The 27,693-nt window shown below is 35.2% G+C and overlaps 1 protein-coding gene across 1 annotated transcript; it reads left to right on the top strand.

The window, feature by feature from the left end:
* Positions 1-525: 525 nt before the first annotated feature.
* LOC147386585 (uncharacterized) lies at positions 526-27,213 on the top strand. Its single transcript, XM_086424580.1, has 3 exons — positions 526-798; positions 26,965-27,058; positions 27,146-27,213. Exons 1-3 carry the CDS (start codon positions 526-528, stop codon positions 27,211-27,213), a joined length of 435 nt encoding a protein of 144 aa, XP_086280706.1.
* Positions 27,214-27,693: the final 480 nt, after the last annotated feature.

Raw genomic sequence — 27,693 nt, 5'->3', positions numbered from 1 at the left:
AAGCCAACACTCACAGGACGCACTGCGAAGTGGCACTACTGTTATCGGAGTTCGACATCACCTATGTCACTCAAAAAGTCATTAAAGGATAAACCATTACTGACCACTTAGCGGAGCACCCTTTACCTGACTATGAGCCACTAAAGACAAATTTTCCTGATGAAGCCATTTTGTTTGCTAAAACCGAGAGACGATGAAGAATCTAATTGGAAAATGTACTTCGACGGAGTAGTAAATTAAAAGAGAAATGGAATTGGGGCAGTTTTGGTTAAGCCAGACAGGACTCATATCCCTATTGTAGTCAGACTAAGGTTTCAATGTTCGAATAACGAAGCCGAGTATGAAGCATGCATTGTGGGGTTGAAAGTAGCAATCGACCTCAAAGTTGATGAAATAGATGTATTCGGAGACTCAAGTCTGGTAGTCTACCAGACAACGGGAGAATGAAAGACCCGAATGACTAGTTCCGTATCATGAGTATCTCGAGGATCTAAGCTCAAACTCGTCCGAATCTCATTTACTTATATGCCGAGGGCTAAGAACAAGTTTACAGACGCACTGGCTACTCTGGCCTCAATGATCAATATCTTCGAAGACACCATAGTCGACCCTATTGAGATTGGTATTCAAGACGAGCCTGTGTATTGCTTACCTGTGGAGGTCGAAGAACCTGAGGTAAAACCATGGTATGCAGACATCAAGGCATTCTTAGAGGATCGAACTTTTCCACCCGATGCCACGACGACGAACCGAAAGACTGTTCAGAGATTGCCAGGACAGTTCTTCTTAAGTAGTGGAGTCTTATACAAAAAGTCGCATCAAGAGGTCCTCCTCAGGTGTGTAAAACAAGCAGAAGCTCAACACTTAATCGAGATCATGCATGGAAAAGTCTGTGGACATCATATGAATGGACATATGCTCGCAAAGAAGACTATGGAGAGCGACGGGTACCAACATGTTCGGAAGTGTCATTTGTGTCAAATCTATGCCAAAAAAATCAATGCACCACCTTCAGAATTGCACAATATGACTTCTCCTTGGCCCTTCTCACTCTGGGGCATGGACGTCATCGGCCAGATCAATCATCAAGCTTCCAATGGGCATCGCTTCATCTTAGTCGCCATTGACTACTTTACGAAATGGGTAGAAGCAGCATCTTACGCCAATGTTACAAGGAGCAATGTCTTGAAGTTTGTAAATAACAACATCATATGTCGATACGGCCTTCCAAGCGGAGTAATAACTGATAACGCCAAAAATCTCAAGAACAAAAACATGTCTAAGATGTGCAAGGATTTTCAGATCACCCATCACAATTCAGTCATTTACAGACCAAAGATGAATGGAGCAGTTGAAGCCGCTAATAAAAATATTAAGAAGATCATCGAGAAAATAGTCGTTACTGTAGACACCCCATTTTTGCATCCGCCTGATTGATCAACTCGTCAACCCGATCGCAATGATTCCCAATGATGGATGTGTATTCCATTGCTTTATTTTGTTACCAGATGTGTTTCAGAAATCTGGATGAGGTATCTCAAACTGACAAAACCTTAGAAACCACGCTACGCTAGGAAAATACGACCTAGAAACATAGAAATCATCATCTTGCAGACCAAAAAGAAGCTTCACGATAAAAATCACTAAAAATTGACCAAATTACCAAAATACCCCTAACCTCAAAACAACCCTAGAGCCTACGTTACGCTTAGGAAAACTCTCTCGAACACATAAAATAACAAATCGGAATCAAATAAATCATTTCACCAATTTTAACAGAATTTGACAAAATTACGAAAATGCCCCTCATAAAGTTCATGATCATTTCACACAAAAAATTTCATAAATGATACAAACTAATATTTCCATTGAATTCCTTACGAAAAATCGATTCTAAAACATCCTAGAACATTAAAAACCGACTTAAAACGTGAAAAGTCCTCTCCGGGGGTAAAACGGTAATTTCACAATTTTCATAATTAAAAATTTTAAATTAATAAATAAAATATTAAATAATTAAAGTGAAACATTAATTAAATTAATTTAAAATTTTGAACCGAAGAAATCGATCAATCGGGTTTTCAAGTAAAATTGTTGAGGGTTCGTGAGATATTTCTTTAAGGACCCCTCCATTTGGGGGTCCAAAGAATTAAAGATATTTTAGAGGGGGGTTCTCCAAAAATTAAAAGTAAATCAAGCAAGACTGAAGTCAAGGTATTAAAGTCAATCAAGTGAGACTAAAGTCAAAATTAAAGTCAATTAAGCAAGACTGAAGTCAAGATATTAAAAGTCAATCAATTAAGACTAAAGTCAAAACATTAAAAGTCAATCAAATAAGACCAAAAGTCATAATAGAGTTCTAATTAAATAATAACTCAATCTAATAGAGTTATAACTTAAAAACAATTCTACCTAAAACAATTCTAATTAAAACACAATTCTACCTAAAACAAGTCTAACTAAAATACAACTCTAATTAAAAGAACTCTAATTAAATACTAACTCTATCAAAATCAACCCTTAAAAAAATCTATAAATAGAGATCCCACACCCTATTTTCGTATCAAATCATAAACCCTAAGAGAAGTAGGTCTAAAAGCCCCCCTAGCCTCCCATAAACCCTATTTTTGGAGCCCCAACTCCTTACCTAACATCCCTCCTTCGATTTTAGCATAAGAAACGCCTAAAAGCCTTCCAAAAACATCCCAAAATCCGCAAAAAACTTGAAGAGTTCAGATCCAAAAATAAGGAGATACCTTACCTTGGAGATCCGAAATCAAATCAAGAGACAGAACAAAGCAAGGGAGTACGGTACAAGGAGCTATTTTTGTCAGATCTGAGGGAACAAAATCCTTGCTATTGGAAATGTATAAAATTTTTTATTTTTATTTTTATCTAGGTTTTTAGCAATGTGATTTATTTGGGAAGTTAGTAGAGACCGGCTTTGGCCGGGCGGGGTTGGTGCCTAACACCTTCCAACCCCGTAACGTGATCCCCAGACTTTTTTTCTCTTTCGTAGATTAGTTTGCCTTTTTTAGAGTTAGTTTGATTCCTAGACCTTAACAACTAGGTGGCGACTCCCAAACCTCAAGGGTCAAAAGCGGATCCGCGCACCCCGTGGATCGAGGGAGCTTTCAGTTACTTACAAGGATTGGCACGAGATGTTACCCTTCGCCCTACATGTTTATCGAACGTCAATCCGAACTTCGACTAGGGCAACGTCTTATTCATTGGTTTATGGAATGGAAGCAGTCCTACCCGTTAAGGTCAAGATTCCCTCCCTTCGAATCTTAAAAGAAGTTGAATTGGATGAGGCAGAATGGGTCCAAGCTCGGTTCGACCAGTTAAACTTAATAGAGGAGAAACGACTTTCAGCAATCTGTCATGGGCAACTTATCAACGGAGAATATCACGTGCATTGTAACACCCCGGATTTTCAACTCATATCTCGAGGAAATTAAATGGTGAGATTGGGAGGAAAATGTCGAATGAGAGATTTAGAGTAAAATACTCGAATATTGCTATGATTAATTTTGAGGAAAATCGACTTCGCCATTAGATTCAAAAGGATCGAAATATATACATTAGCCTGTAAGCAAGTTTGAATTCGAGTTTGGAGGAAAAAGTTATAAAATCCTCGAATTTCGCGTTAAGTGGGACCCAAAATAGAAAATTTTCGTTAGAGGGAGAATCAAGAAAATTCGACTACACCATTAGAACCACAACGAAAAATTATTTGAAAGGGTATATTCGTTTGTCACTTTCCGAGCCCGAATAGTTAAGTTATGATCGAAACTAGAAATGATGGGGAAATTACAAGTATACCCTCAGCCCTTTTATAAAAGAAAACTCACTTTCTTTTATTTTATTTCACTTCTTCATTCTTCTCCGAAGAATTCAACTCAGCCATTCTCTAGACCTAGGGTTTCAACCCATTCTCACCATGTTCTAGAGCGAACGAGTCCGAGTTGAACCTCGACGAAGAAGGCAAAGTTGTCGGCCACGACGAGGGCTACAACTTCACCACCTTTGGTTGTTCATTCTTGTTCGTTTTCTCCATCCTCCATCAAAACCAGCCGGGTAGCTCGAGTAAACCTCAACACATTCCATCCGAGGGCTTCATCGAGTTAGGAGCTAGGTCTATACTTCATTGTAGAAGCGAAGGAGAACGTTATTGTCGGATACCTTGCAAACCCTTGCTTATTTGGCATCCAAGTCAGCCCAACCTCGACTCTCGAGCCATCCAACCCTGATTTGTAGTGCTAGCTTGTATCCTTGGCGTCCACAACCAAGTAAGGGACTTCCAATTCTTATTGGTAGCTTTAGATTTCCGAAATGTGCATTTAGGGTTTTGAAACAAAACTTATTGTTTGTATTTAAATCGTAGAAATTGGTGTTTGATTTCAAATTCATGGTAGAAGTAGGTGTTTTGTTTATGCTTTATCGAATTTTAATAACAAAATCGTGGGTGGGTCGAATGGTTCGAAGAATGGAAGAAGAAATCGAAAAAGGGATCGAAAAACCCAAAAATCGCGAGTGAGGTTCAGGCTGTAGGTGGGAAGGGTCGGTGCCACCAACAGAATGTTGCTTCTGCCACCGACGAAATCAAGAAGCCGCTGAAAACTTTGTTCTGTCGGCAGGACCGTCGGTCCCACTGACACCTGTCGATGTGTATTCTGTCGGTTCCACCGACAGCATATTGATTCTGCCACCGACAGACACAGTTTTGACCAGAACAGTGTTCTGACTCTTGGCTTGACCTCCTCACACCTTATACACTATTTCTCACCCTTTATTTCATTAAAAACATTTAAGTAAATTAAGGTTTTACCCCCCATTTTGGAACAATGGGAATGGTTTTAAGATCCAAATCTCAAAGGATCAAAATCCAAATTTTGGTTTTAAGAACAAAACGTAAATTTCGACAAGTTTTCAAAATATAATAATTTTCACATTACTTTGAATTAGATTACAAAAACTATATGGTGTCGAATCTCGTAAGCGAGACTTTCATTTCGAAAAACCCATTTTCAATTTCGAGAACTTTGAAAAATTGAGTTTCCGACACTTAGCCAAATTTTCACCAGCTTTCATTATTTTTAACAGCTTTTGCCCCGTGCATCATCGGGACCTTGTTTGTGAATAAACTTTGAAGGTTTTCAATGGAAAGACCGAAATAATGACCTTGAAAGATTGGAAATGGATGGTTGATTTGAAAAGACGAAAAATGAGAATGTTGAAAGAATGGGAAATGGATGAAACGGTAAATTGTCAGAATCACACCCGAGGGGTGATGTCTACCTTTTACATTGTATGTTGTGTGTAGGTTGGTGAAAGGATATCCAAGTTATTAATGAAAGGGTTGTATGTTTATTTTCGATTATATTAGCGCGTGCGCTGAGTACTGTTATTTATTTTAGGCCGGGTGGTCACGGTTGCATGGTAGGAACTGGATATCCGTTCTCAACCTTGTTCTGTTAATTTCTCTTTTGTTTTAAATGAAAAATCATATATGTACATAACTATTTTGTGAGCTGTTAAAGGGTTTGTGAATGCTTGAAGGGATAGTGTGTCACATCATCCAGAGGGGTACACTATCCTGGGATGTACGGTAGGGACCACCAAACTCATACGTGGTATGGGACGCGTATGAGAGTGGAGTCACAACTGAAATCCGGATCCATTCCTTTCTTATCTTTACCAGTGAACGTGTATTGTAAAGGTGGTCGTATACGAGTGGAGTGTCATTTGGGAATCACATGCACGCCTGATAGGCATAGACGAAGATGATTAGTCAGTGATCACTAACAATCTAGTAGTAGTCGAATGTTCTGACACATCGAAAAGAGACCCATTGCTTACGGTCACGTTAAACGGCCAACCTGAGCCGGATAAATGGTCCCGTAAGCGTGGTAGACACGACCAGCCACAAAATCAGGAACTACAAGGTTATTGAGGAATATCATGTCCCGGCTGTGAGCGATCCAGTCGTGAATCCCAACTCTTTAATTCCAATACTCCACCATTTGTATTATGTATCTGTTGTTATATTTCGAATTATAAACTGAGAAGCATGTCTATTATTTCAATGTTGTCAACATTATTTGCATAAAATGGAGAATGTATAATGAGTATGGATGATTAATGTTATGTGTAATTTTTTTTCAATTGTTTAGTTGCTCATCTTTGGCTATATGTACCAGTTGATCGTATTTTATCTTATAAAACCATGCATGTATTAAAATGTTCAGTATGCTTTATTCGATCATGCTTAGGAAGGGTTATTAGTAGGAATTGGCTGTGGACTTACTGGGTAACCATTGTTACTCACCCTTTCCTTCCTATTTTTTTTAGTTTCAGCACTTGCAGCTACCGAGGCAGGCGTAGAGTCAGTAATTGAAGAGTATCTGGTCGATCAGATCGATGATCAGAGTTTATTGCCTGGTGAGCACTAGGACCACATCCCTTAGTGTTGTTAGTTTCATCCAGGATGTATGCAGTTTTTGGATTGAGAGTTTAGGCCTATGTTAGAGTGAGAGTGTTTTGGGAAGCCTGTATATTGATAAATCTTCTGCACTCTGATCTACTTACATGTTTGATGTAATTAGTCTTCCGCTGTTCTTTTTCCTGTATCTACATTTTTATATACAGGTTTTGTTATAAATTGGTTTATCAGGTTTGAGTTCCGTGAAACGCTAACATAAACAGAGGAGACCATGCCGAAATTTCGAGGTGCCACCTAGTACTTTGGGATTTGGCCTTGGGATTTGTGTTAGCGTTTGGCGGGGCGCCACATGCATATAACAAGAAGGTTCGACCTCGAGAGTTCGTACCAGGAGACCTAGTTCTGAAGAAAATTCTACCAATACAAGAAGATGCGAGAGGGAAGTTTCGTCCAAATTACGAGGGACCATTCGTCGTCCAAAAGGTACTGTCTGGGGGAGCGCTAATTCTCACAGAAATGGATGGGGAAGTCTTTCCACAACCGATCAATGCTGACACCGTTAAAATATATTACGCCTGAAGTCATCTTTTGAAATAAAGAGAGGCTATCTTTCCACTACCTGAACAACTATCTACCCTTAGTTAACCTTTTTTGAGCCATCACATTCATTTCTTAACCCAGGACCAAGGCAAGTCACCGCTATCAAGAGAATCAAATAAAAAAAAGAAAAAAAAAATAATCAAAAGTCAAAACAAAAGTACCAAAGTATACTCTTGCCCCGCATGAGGATAAACTGTGAACGACTAAAAGTACAAAAAAAATCAAAAAGTCAAAAACCTCGAATGTCTGATCTCAAGCTCGACCCAAATCTCCTACCTAAACAAGTTAGTGTGACGATAGAAGGAGACATAGATCATATTTTCGAAATAAAAACAGAAAAACCCCATGTCCAATCTACCCTTTAATAAATCCAGACTCAGCCTTCCTTACATCTTTTCACAACCTAGCCTAAGCCTACGTTTCGTCCTATTTAAAGTCCTCTCAGATCAGGGAATGGTTGAAGGCAACTCAATCACGGTGGAAGCACATTATGAAAAATATTGTCAGGGTATAATTGATTTTGCTACTTAATTGGGATTTCAAGCCACTAAATTCGTTGGAAGACCTGAGAGGGGAGGTCAGGTCAAATATTTGAAAAAAAAATGACTTGAAGTGTAGAGTCATTGATCTTGAAGCTCAACTTGAGTCACCGCACCATGAAAATCGTCGGAGGAACTCGAGAGGGGAGTCCAGATCTGTTACTCAAGAAAGAGCGCCACTAGAAGAATAGAGTGTTCGATCTCGCAGCTCAACTTGAGTCACCAAGCCACAAGGGGCATAGAGAAACCAAGAAGGTATTCAAAGCAAAAAATCTATAAAGTAAGCATAGACTGAAAGGGCATAATGAAAACCTGCAAGGGCACCATGAGTAAAAAAAATCAGTTTATGGCAAGATCAAAACCACCAGCATGATGAAAACCCAAAAAGGGCGTCAATGCGCAAAAATGTGGAAATCGGGTCTGGTGAAAACCGTAACTGGCGCTAGGGGCAAAAATGAAAAAAAAAATAACAATAAAAATAAATAAATAAATAACTCCTGGCCCGCAAGAGTATAAACTGTGAACGGTAAAAAAAATCTCGAAATACTCAATGTTCCAACGGATATAGCGAAGATAACTCAGTCAAAATTCTCAGTCTCGAGGATGGCTTTAAAGAGGCTAAGGATTAGCTGACACTTGTATCCTCGACATTTGGCAAAGACACCATGATCGTTGACATTTAGAGTCATCAAACACTAGTCTGTCACAGATTATTCAACAAAGACGATCTTTTAAAATCTAAAAAAAAAAATAAAAAACAAAAAAAAAAAAATGAAAAAAAAATGCATCATCAAAATTACTATTTTTGACCTATGACGAAGAATCTAGGACTTTTATTAAAATCAAGAGTTTTCGAAAGTAGTAGATATATCTGAGGCCATTACATAAAAACCTATTTCATTCATTTCAAATAGTGCTACATCATTTTCTCAAAAGTAGGGTACGAAAAGGAACAACGGGCAATGAACCACTCATATATCCCCTTGAGGAGCATAGTAGGCACCAAATCTATCCTCTAAGGCTTTGATTTGAGAAGACTGGTCAATGATGATTATCTCCGCATCTGAGGCAAGGTGACTCACCGAATACTCAAATATCAAGTCATCATGCATTTTCAAAGCAAGTCCCTCTCAAGAACGGCCACGCTACGCTAAGCCCTCCCAAGACGATATCGTAACTTTTATGAAGGGGAAACTAAGTTCAAAATTCAAAATCAATGTGGGAAAAAGAAAATATATTTCAAAATTGCATTGCATAGTTTAAAACGTCGATCACTTTCAAAAATCACAAAAAATTGGTATCTAAGATTTTAAACGAGCTCCGTGCCATGAAATCAAGGGTTTTAAAAAGGCCAACCCTGTCAGACCCGTGCTTGGGTAGCCACATTCTATAAAAAAAATTCTTCAATCCATTCGACGTTTTTAATCATCAGGCAATAAATTATTTCGGATTCGTGCAAATAAAGAGTCTAATTTATTCTTTGCAGTTCTTTGCAAACAACTCTTGCAAAGAGGGATAGCTGTAGACATCCCAATTTGCACGAACCCGTTAGGAAAATCCAAATTTCCTCGAATTGATTCCGAATTAGACTTAAGCCTCTCAATGGACCCACATTGCCACTTGGCATCATTATTCATGCATACATGCACACTTATTGCATCTCATATCATTGCATGCCCATACCTTGTCCCTAATCCATTTTAAACCCATATCCATTACTCATACCCTATCCCAAATCCATCCTAAGCCCAAAACCAAGTCCATCCTAAGCCCAAAACCAAGTCCATATCCTAACCCAAACCCAAACCCAACACCAAGTCTACTCCAAACCTATTCTCTCATACCCTTTCACAAGATGACACATGTTGATATCTCATAAGCCCCCAATACCCAATGCATCACCTAATTGGAGAGTCAACTTCCCTTTTGTGAAAACTCAAGAATGCCCTTCTCAAAAAGTTTAGTCAAACCAAAAAAGTTATTTGGTCTTTGGCAATAATCCATAAAGGTGAGAGAACTTCCAATCATACTCTCAAAACGTGAGAATCTTCAAGTACATACATGAAGTTCTCCCATTAGTCCATTTCAAAATTATACTTCCACCATTACTTTATGTGTTATTTACAAATGAATCAAGGTCTACTTCTCACCTATCACTTCACCTTTACACATGTCATTATCTTATTCACCCTCCCAAAAAGTACTTTGTTCTCCCATTGGTCCATTTCAAAAAATATCATTCCACCCTTGCTTTATAAGTTATTTACAAATGAACCAAAGTCTACTTTTCACCTACCACTCCACCTTTACAAATGTCACTCCCCTATTCATCCTCCCAAAAGTACTTTTATTCTCTCACATCTATTTACTAAAAAATCAAAGATCAAAGAATGCTTTTAAGGTTTCTTCACAAATGTCATCTTTACCCTCATACAAATGGAAAATCCAAAAAGAAACAACATAAACCTCATGTCCATTTTCTTTATTTTTAGGATTGGACCACTTTATCCCCAAAAGTCCTCCAAAAACTCTATAAATACCCTCATTTTCTAAGAACAATTTATGCTCTCAAGTTCCTATCTCTCAACCTAAAACTCTACCAAAATTCCTACTCATTCTCTCATCTTTTAAACTCCAACTCAACCCTCAACCATCTTACTCAACTCTCAAGTCTACTTTCCAAGGTTCAAGTTCATCAAGGGACAAGGTGGGGTTTAACATGTAGTCTATTTATTTTAAAGTTTGCATTCTCTTCTTCTAACCCTCTCATTTTCTTTTATTTTTTAGAAATCCTTACGATGTAATGTATACCCTCTCCCATCCCCGGTAGATTGGACTAAGGTTCGATCGAAAGGATGGGGGTTGAAGCCCATTTTTAGCTTAAAATCATGCATCATATTGTACACAATGCACACACTTACCTATGCATGGCAATGATGAAGAAATGTGTCACCCTCTTGATAGGGTGAAACACTAAGTTTCTAGCTATGCATACATGCATCAAGGTTGTAGCTTCAAGGGAACTTCATCATGGAGTCTCTCTAAAAGTTCAAACCTACATTCATATGCATAAATTTAATGTGACTACATGAGTCATTCTTTTCCATAGAATGCCCTTAATGTCATGTTGAAATCAAAATCCTTTGTTAAGGGGACATTTTATTCCAATGCACACACCATTCTTATTATACATTCTCATGCATTTTAGTATTTATTTCAATAAGTTTTACAAGATAAAATGGCCAAGCAAGGTAACCACCTTTGGTGGAAAGGATGGGGTGCCCAACACCTTCACCATCATCTAACCGGACCTCCTTACTTAGATCTTAGGTAGACCTTGCCCTTTCCAACACATGAGAGTCACTACAATGCCATGGAAAAAATGGTTTTTAAAAAATATTAATTCGGGTGCCCATTCACACCCATTTCCAAAAAAAGAATGGTGGCAACTCCAAACAATGTAGCATTGAAGTTCATGGCGAACATTTCATGTCTACACCACTATCTGGACATTCTCCAAGTATGGGGGTTTTCTAGGCTTAGTTTTCCCACACTATAATTGCTATTACTAAATGTTTTTCTTCGAAGAGCTCCTCCTTTCCCAGTATGCACATTTGGGCTGCTACCTGATCCTTTTGTATATCCTATATCCCTTGTGGTGTTGGGAATCTCAAGACCTGGTAGTATGTTGAAGGAACGATTTTCATCTCATGAGTCCACCATCTGCCCAGAATGGTATTGTATGGGAAGCTTGCTTCAACGACCATAAACCTGATCATCAAGGTTATTGGTCTTACCTACACATGCAATATTATCTCTCCCCGCAGTTGATTTATTCTTCTTTCAAACCCAATCAAAGGGGCTCCTACTTGAGTGAGCACATTTCTACTAAGATCCATTTCTAGAGAGGACGAAACATACAAAATGTCGACTAAACTGCCACTGTCAATCAACACCCTCTTAAGAGTAAAAGTGACTATCAAGAGGGTTACCATTAGTACATCATAATAGGATCTTACTACCCTCTAAGTCTTTATCCGCGAAAGCTACGATCTACTCTTCGTAGGGCTCCATCTACTCTATGGACCCACTTCTTGTTGTGTAAACGTGAGCAAGGTGCTCTGCTCGCCACCTCTTGGTTCTTTCATCAGTCATACTCAGACCTGGCCTTCTACTTTTCTACTTAAGGACAACATGTATAACTGTTTTCCTCCATCCTGCCCTTCAACAAGTAGCTGATCAGGCCTCTGATTCCTATCTCAAGAAGGATTATCTCTTTGTCTTCTAGACAGGTCTCTTAGTATGCCCTGCCCTACCAACCTCTATAAAAACATTCTCAAGGCCTGGAACCTGTTGGTGGTATATGCCCGTACATTGTGATACTTACAATATAGCTCATCTAGTTTTATTTAATCTTGAGGAAGTGGCGTTGGCTACTCGAAGTAATGCTCGTTCGCGATGAGCGGTAAAATCTCGCTAGGGGACATAGAAAAATATGTCCCCTCTCTTCTCTGTTTCCTGTCCTACTCAAAGGGTCTCTTCCTTCTTTATTATTATGGTTGATGCTGCTTGTTAAGCTTTACCACAACGTGTATTACTTTACTCTTCTCAGCCAAATTTCAGGGTCATCTTCCAATCTAATGTATTTTTTTTACTTTTTTGAACATGACACTTAATGTTTCTGGTCTCTTCTTCACAAGAGACCTATACAACCCTGAGCCAAATGGCAAAGGGTTTCTGAATACCACTATTGACATACTCTCGTCACAACTTTCCAGGGACATCGTCTCTTCCTTGAATCTCCTTATAAACTCTCTGAGGTTTTTTACAAATTACTTTCTCATGCTGAGCAGAATGTCTATGTCTCTGCCACTCTTCCTGTTGTCAATGTACCGTGTTACAAAGGCAATACTTTTCAAAAGAAGCTACTGATCCATATGGAAACTTGTGGAATAGTTAATGCAATTCCCTGCAGGCTAAAAGGGAACAACCTACACATCAAACCCTTGTTCCCTTCCCATAGAGCAAACATATGCCGGAAGTGGAATAGATGCTCTATTGGGTCTTTCGTCCTAGAATAAGGGGTAAAACATGGCGACATAAACTTTTTCAGAAATTTTCCAACTAGGATCTCCATTGTAAAAGGATACCTTTGAATTCCCCTGATAGCTTGTGTTACCACTATGCCAATATCTGCACTCTTCATCATCTCCTTCTCCTTGTAGATCATCTCTCTGATCTCCTCTCGAGTCAGACCCATTGTGAGCTCTGCCTGAGTAGTTGCAATGGCAACTTCTGTCTTTCCTTCCCTTGTTGGGACCAACGGTTGAGAATTTTCTTCTATATTTGAAGCGCGATCATCTCCAATAGGAGGCTGAAGATTTTTTGGTAGGAGATCTTGTCTTCCTGGCTACTGGTTCTCAAGATGCTGACTCAAGTTTTGATTCTATTCAGCTAAGTCATCCATCTTCTCCAGCATTTTCTCATGTTGTTTTCTCATGGTTTCTAACATTGCCAAAAGTTGATCATCTGCGACTAGTGCTATGGGTGGGGTGCATTGACATTGTTTCAACTGAAATAAATATGTTATTGGGTTTCCACGAACGGCACCAAATTTGCGGGGTCAGATTTTGGTGAACGGTGTTGATGGACTCTGCCTCATGGATCCGAAGTTACTCTTTCCACCCCCTTGCTATTGCTGGCATGGTACCTATCAAAAACTCTCCGACGCTCAAGTTAGAGAAGCAAATGAATAAGCTAATAAACTAGTTAGATCTCCAATCCGTCAAAAGATCCTTCAGTCTGTGCATATTATGTTATTTATAAATCCTTCCTCTAAATCAGGATTCTCTCTTCTCACGAGAGGTGATTTCGAAGAATTTCCTGATTCTTTGGATCTTAAATGGAATTGGGATTTTTTGGATTGAATATGCTATATTGGGGAGATCTCTTCCGAGATCCCTAAGCTTGACGTGCGTATATCAAGATTACGGGTATCCTTTGACTAGGTCACCCTGCTTAGCAGACCAGGTCGTATTCAGTGTTTTGCTACCCTTCTAACCAGTCCAAGTAATCTCTACATTAACCTGCCTTACTGCTGGATAGCGCCTGTTGAAATCGACTCGACCACCGTAACCGTCTGCTAAATAACAAATAGGGGTCCGATTACACAAATCGAAGATTTTTAAGGAATAGGGAGTCGCCACCTAGTTTAGGTCTAAGAACTATAGATAACTCCAAAATGGATCGGGTTGGTTCACGAATAATGGGTAAGGGGTCAGATTACGGGTTTCGAAAGGTGTTAGGCATCGAACCTGCTTGATCAAGATGACCAGTCTCTACTACGATCCAAAATATCCTACGGTCAACATTCAAACACTAAAAGTCAAATTAGGGTCCAATTATCATAAAATTGCATCGGATTTACTAAACAAATCTTATGGCTAAAATAATTACATTGTTTCTCTAATTTCACATAAAGGAATCCTATAATTTAATAAAGCTTACGTGGCACCAAAAATTAATAGATCAATTCGGTCACATTTTGAATAATATGAAATCGATTTTTAATGCCAAGTATACAAAATTAGTGAATTGGCTCGTTGATGACATTTTATCAAAGAAATTCGATTTTTGAATTGCCCCGTGCACTAAATTAGTGAGTTGACCCACACATTTTTTATCAAAGAAATTAGATTTTGAGTCGCCACGTGTATTAAAATTAATGAGTCAACTCACATATTTTTAATCAAAAAAATTCAATTTTTGAATCGTCACATGCATTAAAATCAATGAGTCGACTCACATATTTTTAATCTAAGAAATTCGATTTTTGAATTGCCACGTGTATTAAAATCAGTGAGTTAATCCACAAATTATTAATCAAAGAAATCTTGATTTTTGGGATCGTCACATGTATTAAAATCAGTGAGTTGACTCCTGTGCCCATTTCATAGAAAATTTTGATTTGGAATTTCCAATACACATAAAAATCAATAAGTCGATTCGTTACCCAATTTCATAGAAAATTTCGATTTGAAACTTCCAAATGCACACAAAAATCAGTGAGTTGACTTGTTGATTTTTATTGAGAAAATCGATTTTAAGTTTTACGTGTACAAAAAAAATCAATAAATTGATTAATATCAATGTTAGCGAGTTGGCTCAATAACATTAAAAATTGATGAATCGATCCGATAATATGAACACTTAATGAGCCGGTCCACCAACTTGATATATGGGAATTAATTGATTCAATCTATTAACAAAAAAAATGGGCGAATCGATCCATTAATATTTCAGAAACTTAAAGGTTACCATTAGTGCCACATATGCCCCAAAAATCGACGAATTAATTCAAATGCATATGAAATCAAGAATAAAATAAATAAATAAATTTACCTTCACCAAGTAATTTTGGATGCTTGGATTCCTTCAAAAAGAATCGAAATGGCTTGTGAGTTGTGCCGTGCTGAGTTACTGCGGCTGTGATTTATGTTCACTATTGGAGCTTGATGAAGTGAAAGGAAAGAAAAAAAAGTGAGAGAGAGATGTAGGAAAAGAGTGAGTGAGTGAGAGATGTTGGAGAAGAATGTAATGGCAAAAAAAATGTGGTGAAAATATGACTGTTCGGAGAAAACGTTAGTGGCGAAAACGTTGGGCAGCAAGGGGGCTGTAGCAAGAGGTTGCTGGTTTTTTCTTTAAGCACATCAAAAAAAATGTTTTTTACTATTATGAAATGATCGTTGATCTTGCTATTTTATGGTAGTTTTACCATTAAACGCAAGAGAGGGAGAAAGGGGAGAGATTGAAGAGATGAGGGAGATGAAGTTTTAATGGAGATCTTGGGCTGTTGCATTTTTTATATCGAAGACCACTAAAAACATTTTTTTCTTTGATGTTTTATGATGCTTTTCCAAAAATGTGAAGGACAGAGAGATGGGAGAGAAGGGGGAGAGGTTGGAGATGGGAGAGAGTTGCAGTTTTTTTCTTAATGGAGTTTTTTCTTTGTAAGAAGAAGAAGAAGATGGAGTAGATTCTTTATCTCTAGAGAGCAGCCAAAAAAAAAAACGTTTTTCCTCCCTTGGATGGTGGCTTTTGTTGTTGTTTTATGGTGGTTCTATCATCACTCATGGGAGAGGGAGAGATGGGGGAGATGGGAGAATGGGTGGTTATGGAGAAGAAGTTGGAGATATTTGGAGAAGAAGATGGGGAAGTTAGAGAAGAAGAGTGCCCACGTTTTTTTTTTTTTTTTTTTCTAATTTTTTGTTTGAAATTTTCTTTTAAGAGAATGGGAGAGGGATCCCACGCTACTCGTTTCATTAATGGTCCGTTGTTGATGAGTTGCCATTGGTCGATGATTTGATTTTGCTTCCGATTGGTTGATTTCGATTAAAATTTTTTATTTGAGTCCACATTTGGATTTGAATTTTAATTTGATATTTTAAATTAAATTTGAATTTGTATTTGATTTTGAATTTCGAATTTCGATTAAAATTTAATTTGAATTTGATTTTATTATTGGTTGTTGGTTGATCAATTCGATTTTAATTTTACATTTTAATTGGTTGAGTGATTTTTAATTTGATTTTTGATTTGATTTTAATTTGAGTTTTAATTGATCAATTACTTTTGATTTGGATTTTTATGAAATTTTAATCAGTCGAGTCAGTTTTACTTTTTTTTTTTATATTTTCATTGGATTTTTATTTTTAACTTGACCTTGATTTTTAATTTGGATTTGATTTTTATTTGATTTTCGGTTTGAATTTGATTTGAATTCTAAATTGGTTTCTTGGTTGAATTTTAGTTTGTTTTTTTCGATTTGAATTTTCTTTTCATAGGGATTAGGGTTTCTATGTTAAGGTTGGATATTGAAAGGCCTTTTGGTCATTTTTATAATTTTTTCAAAATTTTCTTGAATTTTTCTGTTTTCATCGATTTAGGTCCCGTTAAACTAGAAATCACATTCTGAATGCAATGGAGGTACTTTCGAGATTTTTCGAAGCTCCAAAATTTAAGAGGGGTATTTTCGTCATTTTGGTGATTTTTACAGATTTTTTTTAAATTTCTTTGTTTTCATCGATTTGGGTCTCGTTAGACTTGAAATCACATTCTAAGTGCAATAGAGATACTTTCAAGATTTTTCGGGAGTTCAAAATTTATGAGGGGTATTTTCGTCATTTTTGTGATTTTTACAAATTTTAACGTGAGATTTCTTTCAGTCCCTGTGTGATTATTTCTAAGTTCTGAGGTTGTATTTTCCTAGTGTAGCGTGATCTCTAAGTTATTGAACTGTGTATCAAACCTAAGCATACGTGCTTGCTAAGTCAGGTGTAAGATGTGGCGATCCTAAGCGTGCGTAAACTTCTATGTTGAGTAGTGACGAGTATGGGGATGAAAATAACTAAAAACGGAGGAACCTAGAACAATACACACAAGTCTTCGAGTTCTTTATGCTCATCTTTAGGAATCCACAACAACCAAGTGACAAATTGTCGAATTAGGCAGATGCAAAAATAGGGTGTATACACTCGTATGGTGATCTGCACCTGGCACTAGGGGTGCACATGGTTCGGATTGGTTTAGTTTTTGGCAAAATTAGAACCGAACCAAACATGATTGGTTCTACAAATTTGGATCCGAACCAATCCAATTACCCTATAGAACTGAACCAATCCAAACCAACCTTGGCTTGGATCGGTTCTCGATTCTCATACTTATTATTTTCAATAGTAAAATTAAAATAGTTAAAACTTTAAATAAGCAAAATAAATATTAAACAAAGCATCACGCATAACACATACCACACATAAACAAAGCATCAACATACTTATTATTTCAACATAAACCAAAACATCACACATAACGCATTAAAAATAAAAATCATGAAAAAATTAGAAAATAAAAATCATTTAACACTTACCTTATAAGAGATGATTGAAGATCAAAGTCATTCTTAAAACCAAATGTTGCTTGTTTCTTTATGATTAAAATTAAAGGGGCACATTTTTTATGAGTTTTTATTAGAAAAAAAACAGAGGAGATGAAGTTGAAGAAGACTTTGATGATTTACATCTAACATGCTAACACAAGTGAGAGAGAGAGAGAGATGGGTTATCCCTTCATTTTTTGATGAGGTGACGAGTGACGCGGTGAGGGAGACGAACGATAGCTAGGTTTTCTTCAGACTTGAAGAAAAAAGAAATAGAGAATAGAAGAATGAAACTAAGAAAGGATTTTATTTTCAAATATATATACATATATAAATTGGTTCGGTTCTATTATACCTCTAATCCGAAATTGAACCAGATCAATCAGATTTTTTTTTACAATCCACACCTGAACCAAAACCATATTCAATCTGAGCCAATCCAATCCAAAAGGCTCGGATTGGTTCGGTTCTCGGATTTTCCCAATCCAATGTGCACCCCTACCTGGTACCACTCAACTGGCCTTGACACTTATACGGTCTAGATAACTACACGGTTATTTCCCTCTATAGAGACTCTCTTTCAACAATTTAGATAGGCTTAGGAACGGTTATAAACTGTTCCTAATTTCCATTTTTTTTGTTGTAGTGATCAGTCAATCAACTCTTAGTTGAGCTACGATGAAGTTTCATTTATTAAAATGGTATGTTTGGAAGGGGTAGGGGTGGGTTGGAATTCAGCTAAGGTGCTGTTTGTTAAAACTGAACAAATAAGTGCTGAATGATAATAAGTCCTGAAACTGTATAAACGTTGAATTTAAGTGCTGAAATTGTTGTTTGTTTACCGATCTGAATTGTGCTGAACTGATTCAAATTAAGCATTGTGATCACATAAAATTGTTATTTACTTAATGTTGAAAATTGATAAATTGACTATATTACCTTTTCAATCGATGTAGTCACATAATACTGTCTGTTTGACTATTTTAATTGTTACTTTATATCACACATAATAAAAAACATACATGTAAAAGATAATCTAGTCAGTTATTTTAAATTACAAACATAATTCATTGTACCTAAATTTTGTATTACATACAATTCTATTCATCTTTTTTTAGATCTAATTTTTATTTCAAATTCTTGCATAGTTGTACAATGCTTGTCCAAATTTCCTCAATTTCTTTATTTTTGCATTCAGCTTTTGTTTCATCTTCCTTCACGTTTGTTAATGAAACAATACTCTGTTCCTCGTACCACGCGAATAAGCCACAACCATTGTGTACTACCTATAATAAAAATAACATAAAAATTAAATTTATTAATCCATTATATGACATTAAATTATATCATTTTTGTATTATACCACCATTAACTAATATCTTACCGTTGATTTAGGACAACAATAAAATCTACGTCCTTTTTTACCATTTTTGTTGGATGCAGTTGTTAATAGCTTGCATGGTCTACATCCACATTTACACTATCTCAATTCATCCAATCAAATCCAAAATCCACATCCCTTGTTATTTCTAATCTAAAATAGACAAACAAATAAATATTATATTTTAGATAATGACATATGATTTCAAATGAAATGTTATATAAAAAAATTATAAAATTATCGCATTTGGACATTTATATACAAACGATTTGGATTTCTTGAAGTTCCTGATATACAAACTTGGCAATGGCCTTCACCACACGCACATGAGATTTTTACATCCATCTAAATAGACAATACAATATTATAAATAAAACAAGTAATAAGCATAGAAACAAACATGAAAATAAATATACATCGACATAAATTCAAATATTTGCATAGACTTATATTCTAATAATAAACAAACGAGAAAATAAAGATATATTCACATCATACAAAATATTTAAATATAAATTCAAGTAACATAATTCACTTAAAATACAAATTCACATTACATCATATAAATTCAAGGATTTGCATTGATAAGTTGATTCGCAATTTGGTCGCGTAAACCAATCATGAACGCCCATTCATTTTGCCCATATAAATGATTGATCTCGTGAAGCTCATCTCTATAGTTAGCCATATTTAGAGGAACATCATCATTTTCAAACTGTCTGAATAGCTCATCTGTCATTGAAATCCTACGAAGGAAATTATGGATTGTCATGGATGCAATCATTATATTCCTTTGTGTTGGAAAAGTAAATGACGCCATCCTTTTTAAAATTGGGAAACGTGCCTTTAGAACTCTGAAAGACCTCTCTATTACATTCCTCAACTTGGTATGTGAATGATTGAATATCTCTTCTTTACCCCTAGTTCTCCTAAGATGAAAATCAGGCAACCAATATCGAACGTTACGATATGGTGCATGAACCCACGTGTGTGTGTATAGACAGCATCAACAAGATAATATTTATCTACATCAAAACAAAAATAACATCACATTAAACTTATAAAATGTAATGACTAATCCCTAATATAAAATAAATAAAGATTATTTTTACCAGGTGGAGGTATTGAAAATCTATTTGTAGGGTCAGAAATGGTCTCCATTAAGATCCGTGAATCATGTGCTACTTCTTCCCAGCCGGCTTGGACGTACGTGAAAATCATATCAAAATTACAAATAACCATAACATTTTGATAGCATTCAGATTTTTCTCTTCCTCTATAAGGTATTTGTTTATCTGTTGGAATATACGCGTGGATGAGTGTTTCATCTAACGCACCAACTACCCCATTCACAATTTCATAACACCAATGTTAATTATTTAATGGTATATAAATAATTATTATGTAATCTCTTATGTAAAATATGCCTTGAATATTTGTCTAAGACGTCTGTGACTTCTAATTTCCTCCATGGATCCGTCAAGAGATGGAACATTAATCATTTCTTTTGAAAAGTGTAACATTGCCATTAACACTTTGTGAAAGTATTTGTGGATGGTTTGCAATGAATGCTGGAATCGATTTTTAACTAATCAATACCTACAATTATGACCTATTACAATAAGAAATATTACAATCATCTCTGATACTCTAACATGTCGACTATCTTGAAGCCATCCTCGATTTTCAAATAAATGACAAAGGCTAATGAATGCACTCTTTTCAATCTTCAATAATTCATAACAATTTGAAGAAGGTCCATTTAGAAGTTCCTTCATAAATTGTGCACCGGACAATAAGGATACATTCACAGGTTCACGTGTGATAGATAATCGCTTCAGACTTTCCGATAATAACATCATTATTACTAATAATACTTTCCTTCGTTGTGGTGTCATAAGTATTGGATGCATAGATGTTTCTAAATAATAATAAGAACACAATCCACCAACAAAATTTTATAATAAAAATATATCCATCCACTTACAAAATATATTTATCCACTAACAAAATATTTTCATCAATCAACAAAATATTATATAAGTAAAAAACATCTATCACAAAATTTAATACATAACTCATACTAATAAAAAATATTATACCACATAATAATGTTCATACAAAGTTCATTTATAAAAGTAACATAATTCATTTAAACAAAACTCTTTAACCAAGACAACCGTTCATCTTCATCATCTAATACCATCCATGTTTCACGATACTCTTTTGATTTGACAAACGTGTTGAGCGCAAGATTATAAAGATGACTCCTCTTCTCCAAATTAGTCATTTGTTTCAATATCTTAATACAATCGGGAATAGACTGGCCATTATCAGGTTTTTTTTCAAGTACAGTACTTTGCAGCTCAGCAAAATCATTATTTTTTTACGTTTACTGGTTGAAGAACAACAGACAAATTCTTGATGATCTTGACTTGCATCTTGGGTATTTGGAGTAGTGGGTATGGTCATTTCCTCTTCTTCGTTAAATGCATCCAAATTTTGTGTACTATCATCTTTCAAATTTGTGGATGCAACAGAATCTATAGGCAATCCTGTTCGATGTGGACCCCATTCACTGTTTCCCTCTGCCAAGGTGCACTCAAATAAAATAGCCAACTTCTTTACATTCTTTAATGAATTCGTACGAAATTATTTCGCAATAGGGTATTTTTGTAACATGAAATGTATTTAGCCTAATTAGAATGTTTCATCCACATTTTGAAAGAAGAATAGAAAAAAAAATAGTTTTGAAATTTACCTTAATGAAGTCGTCCCATTTATCATCTGGCCAATCGAAGGTATCCGTTTTAGCGTTGTATCCATGACCGGTGGTGGTCATAAGTTTCACCCAAACACCGTAGAGCCTTTTTAGATAATCTCATTCATTCTTTAGTTGTCGTTGAGTCAACTCTTCTTTTGTAATATTTTTTATCTCAGTAATTATCCTTATCCAGCAATGAGATTTCAAGCTCCTTCCTGACCTCCTACCTTGATTGACTTCTTCAATGCATAGATTGATAAACAAATTTTTAAGCTCTGTTGTCCAATTTGCTCTTTTTTCTTTAGGAGGCATATCTAGTCAATAACAAACATTTCAAATGTTTGATTAAACAAAAAAAATATCACCCTAGTAACTAAGGCACAAATAAAACATAAGAGATGAAAGAAATATAGTATGATATAATAAGAGATGAAAGAAATAGAGTATGATATAATAGTAAATCATATTGGCCAATGCAGGACTGTAAGGGGGCGTTTGTCTAGACTATATTTGTTGAGTCGGCTCAAACTAGAAGTGAACTTATGCTAATAAATGGAAAAACTTTATTGCTTAAACCTATAAAATAATTTTAGGTAATACATCAAACAAGTTGATTGCTAATGAAACAAATAAGAAACATAAGAGTTCTAGCAAGTTTTTCTATTTAACCAACCTTTAACAAATCACAAATCTTATTGTTTTAGCACCCACAATGGTTTCCCATATGTAACAACCCATTCCCTACTATGGTTTCCCATATGTAACAGCCCTTTAGTATTTTAAATTAAATTTTTTACTGGAAAAATGAATTATCCTTCCTATTATTGGAACCACTGAACCTTATTAATATGACGTGATACTTTGATGCATGTTGCATACATCACAAGAGCATCCAAGATCTTCTAATGACAACCTTTACCCTTTTGAAGATGTTTTACTTTTGCATGATATGTAAGCATCCACATTACATATTTATGTACTTTAAATTAGATGTAACATTTATAAAGTCATGGTTGCTTATCAGAAAACACACAGAACATTAACTTGAAGTCATACTCAAAATCCATTTGAACTGATGGCAAACTAACAAAAACAAAAACAACCTAACCACTTTTATTGATATATATACATATTGCACTCAAATTTTTGTCTTGTTAAGTTTTTGAAGCATTTTAGGCACTTAAAAATACATGTCTGCCATTGCTAGTTTCTTACGGGTATATCACACCAAGTAAAATGCAACATATAGGTTGAATAATTGTTGTTGGATTAGTTTGTATTCTATTTGACATATTAAACAAGTTTTCCATCATTTTGTTTGTCAAAAATCAAAAGTTTCCAAAAGTTAATTGTGAGTTGCAATGATAGTTTTAGGATCTCATTTTGCACCAACCTCCTTAACATTTATTTTATCGTGGTTTATTCAAATTTCAGAGATTCCCTCAACATCTGAAACATTTAATTTCATTGAGAATGACATCTTATTTGTAAAAGATTTAGCAGTGAAAGTGGATTTTAGAAATTAGTACACCCATCACATTTGATCTGGAACTTCATTCTTGAATAAATTTGTTCTATTATTTGTTTAAATGGGTTGCACTTATACCTCCTTTACCTTGTAGTTGAAGAAATATGATTTACTAGAATGACCTATAGTGTACTACTGTTTGTTTGATTGTAATTTTTTATTCAAACTCTTTGATTTTGATTTCCTACCAAATTTGGAGTTTGCATACAAACTAAAGGTCAAAAGCTATGAAGACACTACTTTCATTGGTGGGGTTTTACTTTAGATTTAAAAACATACACGCAAACAGATATATATCTATACGACATTTGCATAAAAAAAAAATAGGACAAAGGACTGCTTACTAGTTAATATAGAATTTCTTACATGATTATAATTCATATTTCTCATGTAATCTCTAAAGATTTAGTAGTGAAAGTGGATGTTAGAAATTAGTACACCCATCACATTTGATCTGGAATTCTCATTCTTGAATAAATTTGTTCTATTATTTGTTTAAATGGGTTGCACTTATACCTCTTTTACCTTGTATTTGAAGAAATATGATTTACTAGAATGACCTATAGTGTACTACTGTTTGTTTGATTGTAATTTTTTATTTAAACTGTTTGATTTTGATTTCCTACCAAATTTGGAGTTTGCATACAAACTAAAGGTCAAAAGCTATGAAGACACTACTTTCATTGGTGGGGTTTTACTTTAGATTTAGAAACACACTTCATCCTAACACATACACAAACAGATATATATCTATACGACATTTGAATAAAAAAAACAAGACAAAGGACTACTCACTAGTTAATATGGAATTTCTTACATGATTATAATTCAGATTTCTCATGTAATCTCTAAAGATTTAGCAGTGGATGTTAGAAATTAGTACACCCATCACATTTGATCTGGAACTCTCATTCTTGAATAAATTTGTTCTATTATTTATTTAAATGGGTTGCACTTATACCTCATTTACCTTGTATTTGAAAAAATATGATTTACTAGAATGACCTACAGTGTACTACTGTTTGTTTGATTGTAATTTTTTATTCAAACTGTTTGATTTTGATTTCCTATCAAATTTGGAATTTGCATACAAACTAAAGGTCAAAAGCTATGAAGACACTTCTTTCATTGGTGGGATTTACTTTAGATTTAAAAACTCACTTCATCCTAACACACACACAAACAGATATATATCTATACGACATGTGTATAAAAAAAAAACAGGACAAAGGACTGCTCACTAGTTAATATGGAATTTCTTACATGATTATAATTCAGATCTGTTATGTAATCTTTAAAGATTTCTGTAAATTTCTTTGTTAACTCTCATAATAAGTTTAAGAGATAAATTTGGGACAAGTCAAGAAAGATTAAAGTAACTTCAAAATGTCCAGCACCATTAATTCCAGCAAAATAGCAAATATAGGTATAGATATTGGTCACTCAATCCAATCCAACTTTTATTTACTTTACAAAACCCTTCTCACTCATGAACCTGAGTTGCAGATGTTGTTGTATCAAAAGATTTTCTTCTTATAAGGAGACAAGTAATCTTGGGTGGACTCAAACAAGTGTATTATCAAGTGCACCCAATACAAGGTTCAACCCATCATCTTCCCCAACAACCAAAAATAAAAAATAAACTTTCCTTGCTACATAATACATCAGAAAAGTCACAGCAAGCTCCAGAAAAATGCATACATATAATAAAGGGAGATGAAGTTATTATCATTGTTAGTTCTTAATTTTTTTTTTTTTTTTTGGTGTGTATATGTGCTCAAACAGGAAACTGAAACAACAAATAATATAGAATCATGCTGATTCATCTCAGATCGACGACTCTAGCAAGAAATTTTAAAAAATTAACAACCTAAAATCAGAAAATAAAATTATCAAATTTTGTCAAACATGAAAAATAAACGAGATCGAACCCTAAATCTGTCCAAAATGGTTAAAATATAATGGAGAAGACAGATCTGTATATTTAACAAACATCACAACAGATCAATTTCTGAAGAACCAGATAGGAAAGATTAGGTTTTTGTTGAACGTACCTAACGATTCAGAGAGCTTCTATATGAGAGCTTGTTTTCGACGATGAACTTCTAACAACGATGAATCTCGTTCGGCGATGACGATGAACTTCGTTTGGCAACGCGATGAACTTCGTTCGGCGACAGGATGGGTTGCTATTCAACAATGGATATTTCTTATTCGTAGAGATTAGGGATTTGTTAAAAGGATATTGGATGTAATTTTATTAAATCTAGAAGGGCATACTTGTCCACTTGGATATGTAACGGTGCTGAGCGCAAATAGTATTCAGTATTAAGTGAAAAATTTCGCTTAAAATTTTGATGTATTTTTCAGCGTTTTTCATTGATTTTTGATTATAAACAAACACACTAATTTCAGAATATTGCTGATGCTGAATTGTGTTCAGCATTAAGCGCTTATTTCAGCGTTAAACAAACGCCCCCTAAGGCAAAAAGAGGCAAATTGTCTCTTAAAAAATGTTTTAAATAGGGATGGCTCATACATTTAACCATGGTTATCTATTACCATGGTTTGGTTAGTTAACCCAACCATGCATGAGGTCTCTATGCCATGTGGCTTAGGTAAGAGATGGGGCAGACAAATGTCCCAAATCAATCCACTTGAAGACATTTATTAAATCAGGTGTCTTAATCACCTTGACCTTAGTTAATGCTACTTGACCCAAAGGTTAAAAGTTAATTAATCTTGAGTTATAGGTTAGATGACTAACTTAGTGGGTTGTGGGGTCCATTTTGGTTTACAAAACTCAAAGTTCACACATTTTAACTTTGGTCAAACCAGATTGGCCCATGTGACTTTCCCTGAAAATTTGAGTTCAAGTCCTTTGATTGGGTTTAATTCTTCTCGAACTTCAACATGCGGAAGCACCCTTCCGAATATCTCTACGAGATCTATCCAATGGTATGATTATTTCTTTGAATTTTTGTTTATATTTTTTTGCTAATTTTGAAAAATCTTTCGACAGCTCCAATGCTCCTCCACATGTATTTTCTTATAAATTCTTAAATCCTCTAATTTCATGTGCCTTATCAAAAAAAATTCCTCAAGATTCAGGGTTATTCTGACGATTCATCACAAATCACCTTTTGGCAAAAGCTGAAAATTCTATACAAACTATAGCTACTTGTAACCTTAATAAGATTCTAAAATCCCAAGAACGTAACCTCTGTAGGTCGATCACCTTTTGGCAAAGTGCGATTCTACTTCAATAGTATCTCCTTAGATGGTCACTTTACTATCTCCATTAAAATCCCATAAGAATGACCTAGTGCCCAACATGGGTAAGAAAAGGAAAAAAAGGATGGTAACAATAGAATCAACCAGCGCGAGGACCTGAAGGTCTAAAAGGTAGATGTACTAAAGTAAGTGACAATGATCCTAAATTGGGTAAACACATTTTTTTTTGAAGCCTTCAAATAAAAATATGATTCGATAAGGCTAATGACAGTCTAAGTCCTAATCATTCTAGGGACTACATTATGTAAGCAAACGAATGAAATGTAAAAAGTTAGAACAAATGAGGTCATTGGACTTGAGCATTGTATATACATCATGGACTCTAACGGTTATTTTGAAAAAGATGTTGAAACAAATAAGAGTTGTCTTTTTTTTGTTTAAAACAGTAAACACACACACAATTCACTCTTTTCTTTCTTGATGAAGTATAGGAGTTCAAGAATTCATTGATGCTTTTTGTGGCTTTTGTTGAATGGTAGGGAAAAAAGAGAAACAACAAACTGGGGAGGACAGAAATAGTTTCCATTATTATTGAAGAAAACAGTGAAGATGAAGGTCGACATAGTAAAGGATGTAGGCAAAAAGTAGGCAAGAGGAGGGACAAAGAAGGATGAAGACATTATGAACACTTTATATATTTTTTGGTTTTGTAATATGTAGGGGGCTTTGGCCTAGCAGACATCACGATGGTATTTGCAGTGGTTAAAGATATACCAAATACAACATGAATTTGATGCTCATAGGAATATTGAGCTTTGACTTGATGATATTTTTTATATTGTGAATGCGAACTATCATCTTTTATGCTCCATGTGTTTTCCCATGCCATATAGCTGCAATTACAACAACATATTTATCTAGTATTTTGTTTGAAAGGCTGAAGATGATTAGTCTGCAATAACAAAATTATTATTCACAACTCAAGTTACATTTTTTTTTTTGTGAAAACAAATTATTTAGCAATATTTTTTTTGAAGAAGCAGTGGAGGGAACAAAAACATATGTGAATATTATAAGAGGCTAAGAAATGTGTTCGTTGAGCATCATCATTTTTTGGCGGGGATTATTTTTTTCAATGAAAACAAATTACACTCACAAATTATTGGAGGGGACAACTTTTGAAATCGAATGGGAACAACATTCTAAAATTGCTTGGACAAAATGGAACTCATTGAGTAAGTACAAGATATTTTTTGTTAGTTGAATCA

This window comes from Akebia trifoliata, chromosome 14 (assembly GCF_017979445.1).
Source record: "Akebia trifoliata isolate Shusen 1 chromosome 14, ASM1797944v1, whole genome shotgun sequence".
NCBI classification, from domain to species: domain Eukaryota; kingdom Viridiplantae; phylum Streptophyta; class Magnoliopsida; order Ranunculales; family Lardizabalaceae; genus Akebia; species Akebia trifoliata.
This window is presented reverse-complemented; position numbering and strand designations above follow the sequence as displayed.

Coding starts and splice junctions, on each gene's coding strand:
- LOC147386585 (XM_086424580.1), top strand. CDS start 526: ATGCCGAGGGCTAAGAACAAGTTTACAGACGCACTGGCTACTCTGGCC. Junction 799..26,964: donor AGTTCTTCTTAAGTAGTGGA/GTCTTATACAAA, acceptor GTTGAATGGTAG/GGAAAAAAGAGAAACAACAA. Junction 27,059..27,145: donor AGGTCGACATAGTAAAGGAT/GTAGGCAAAAAG, acceptor TGTAATATGTAG/GGGGCTTTGGCCTAGCAGAC.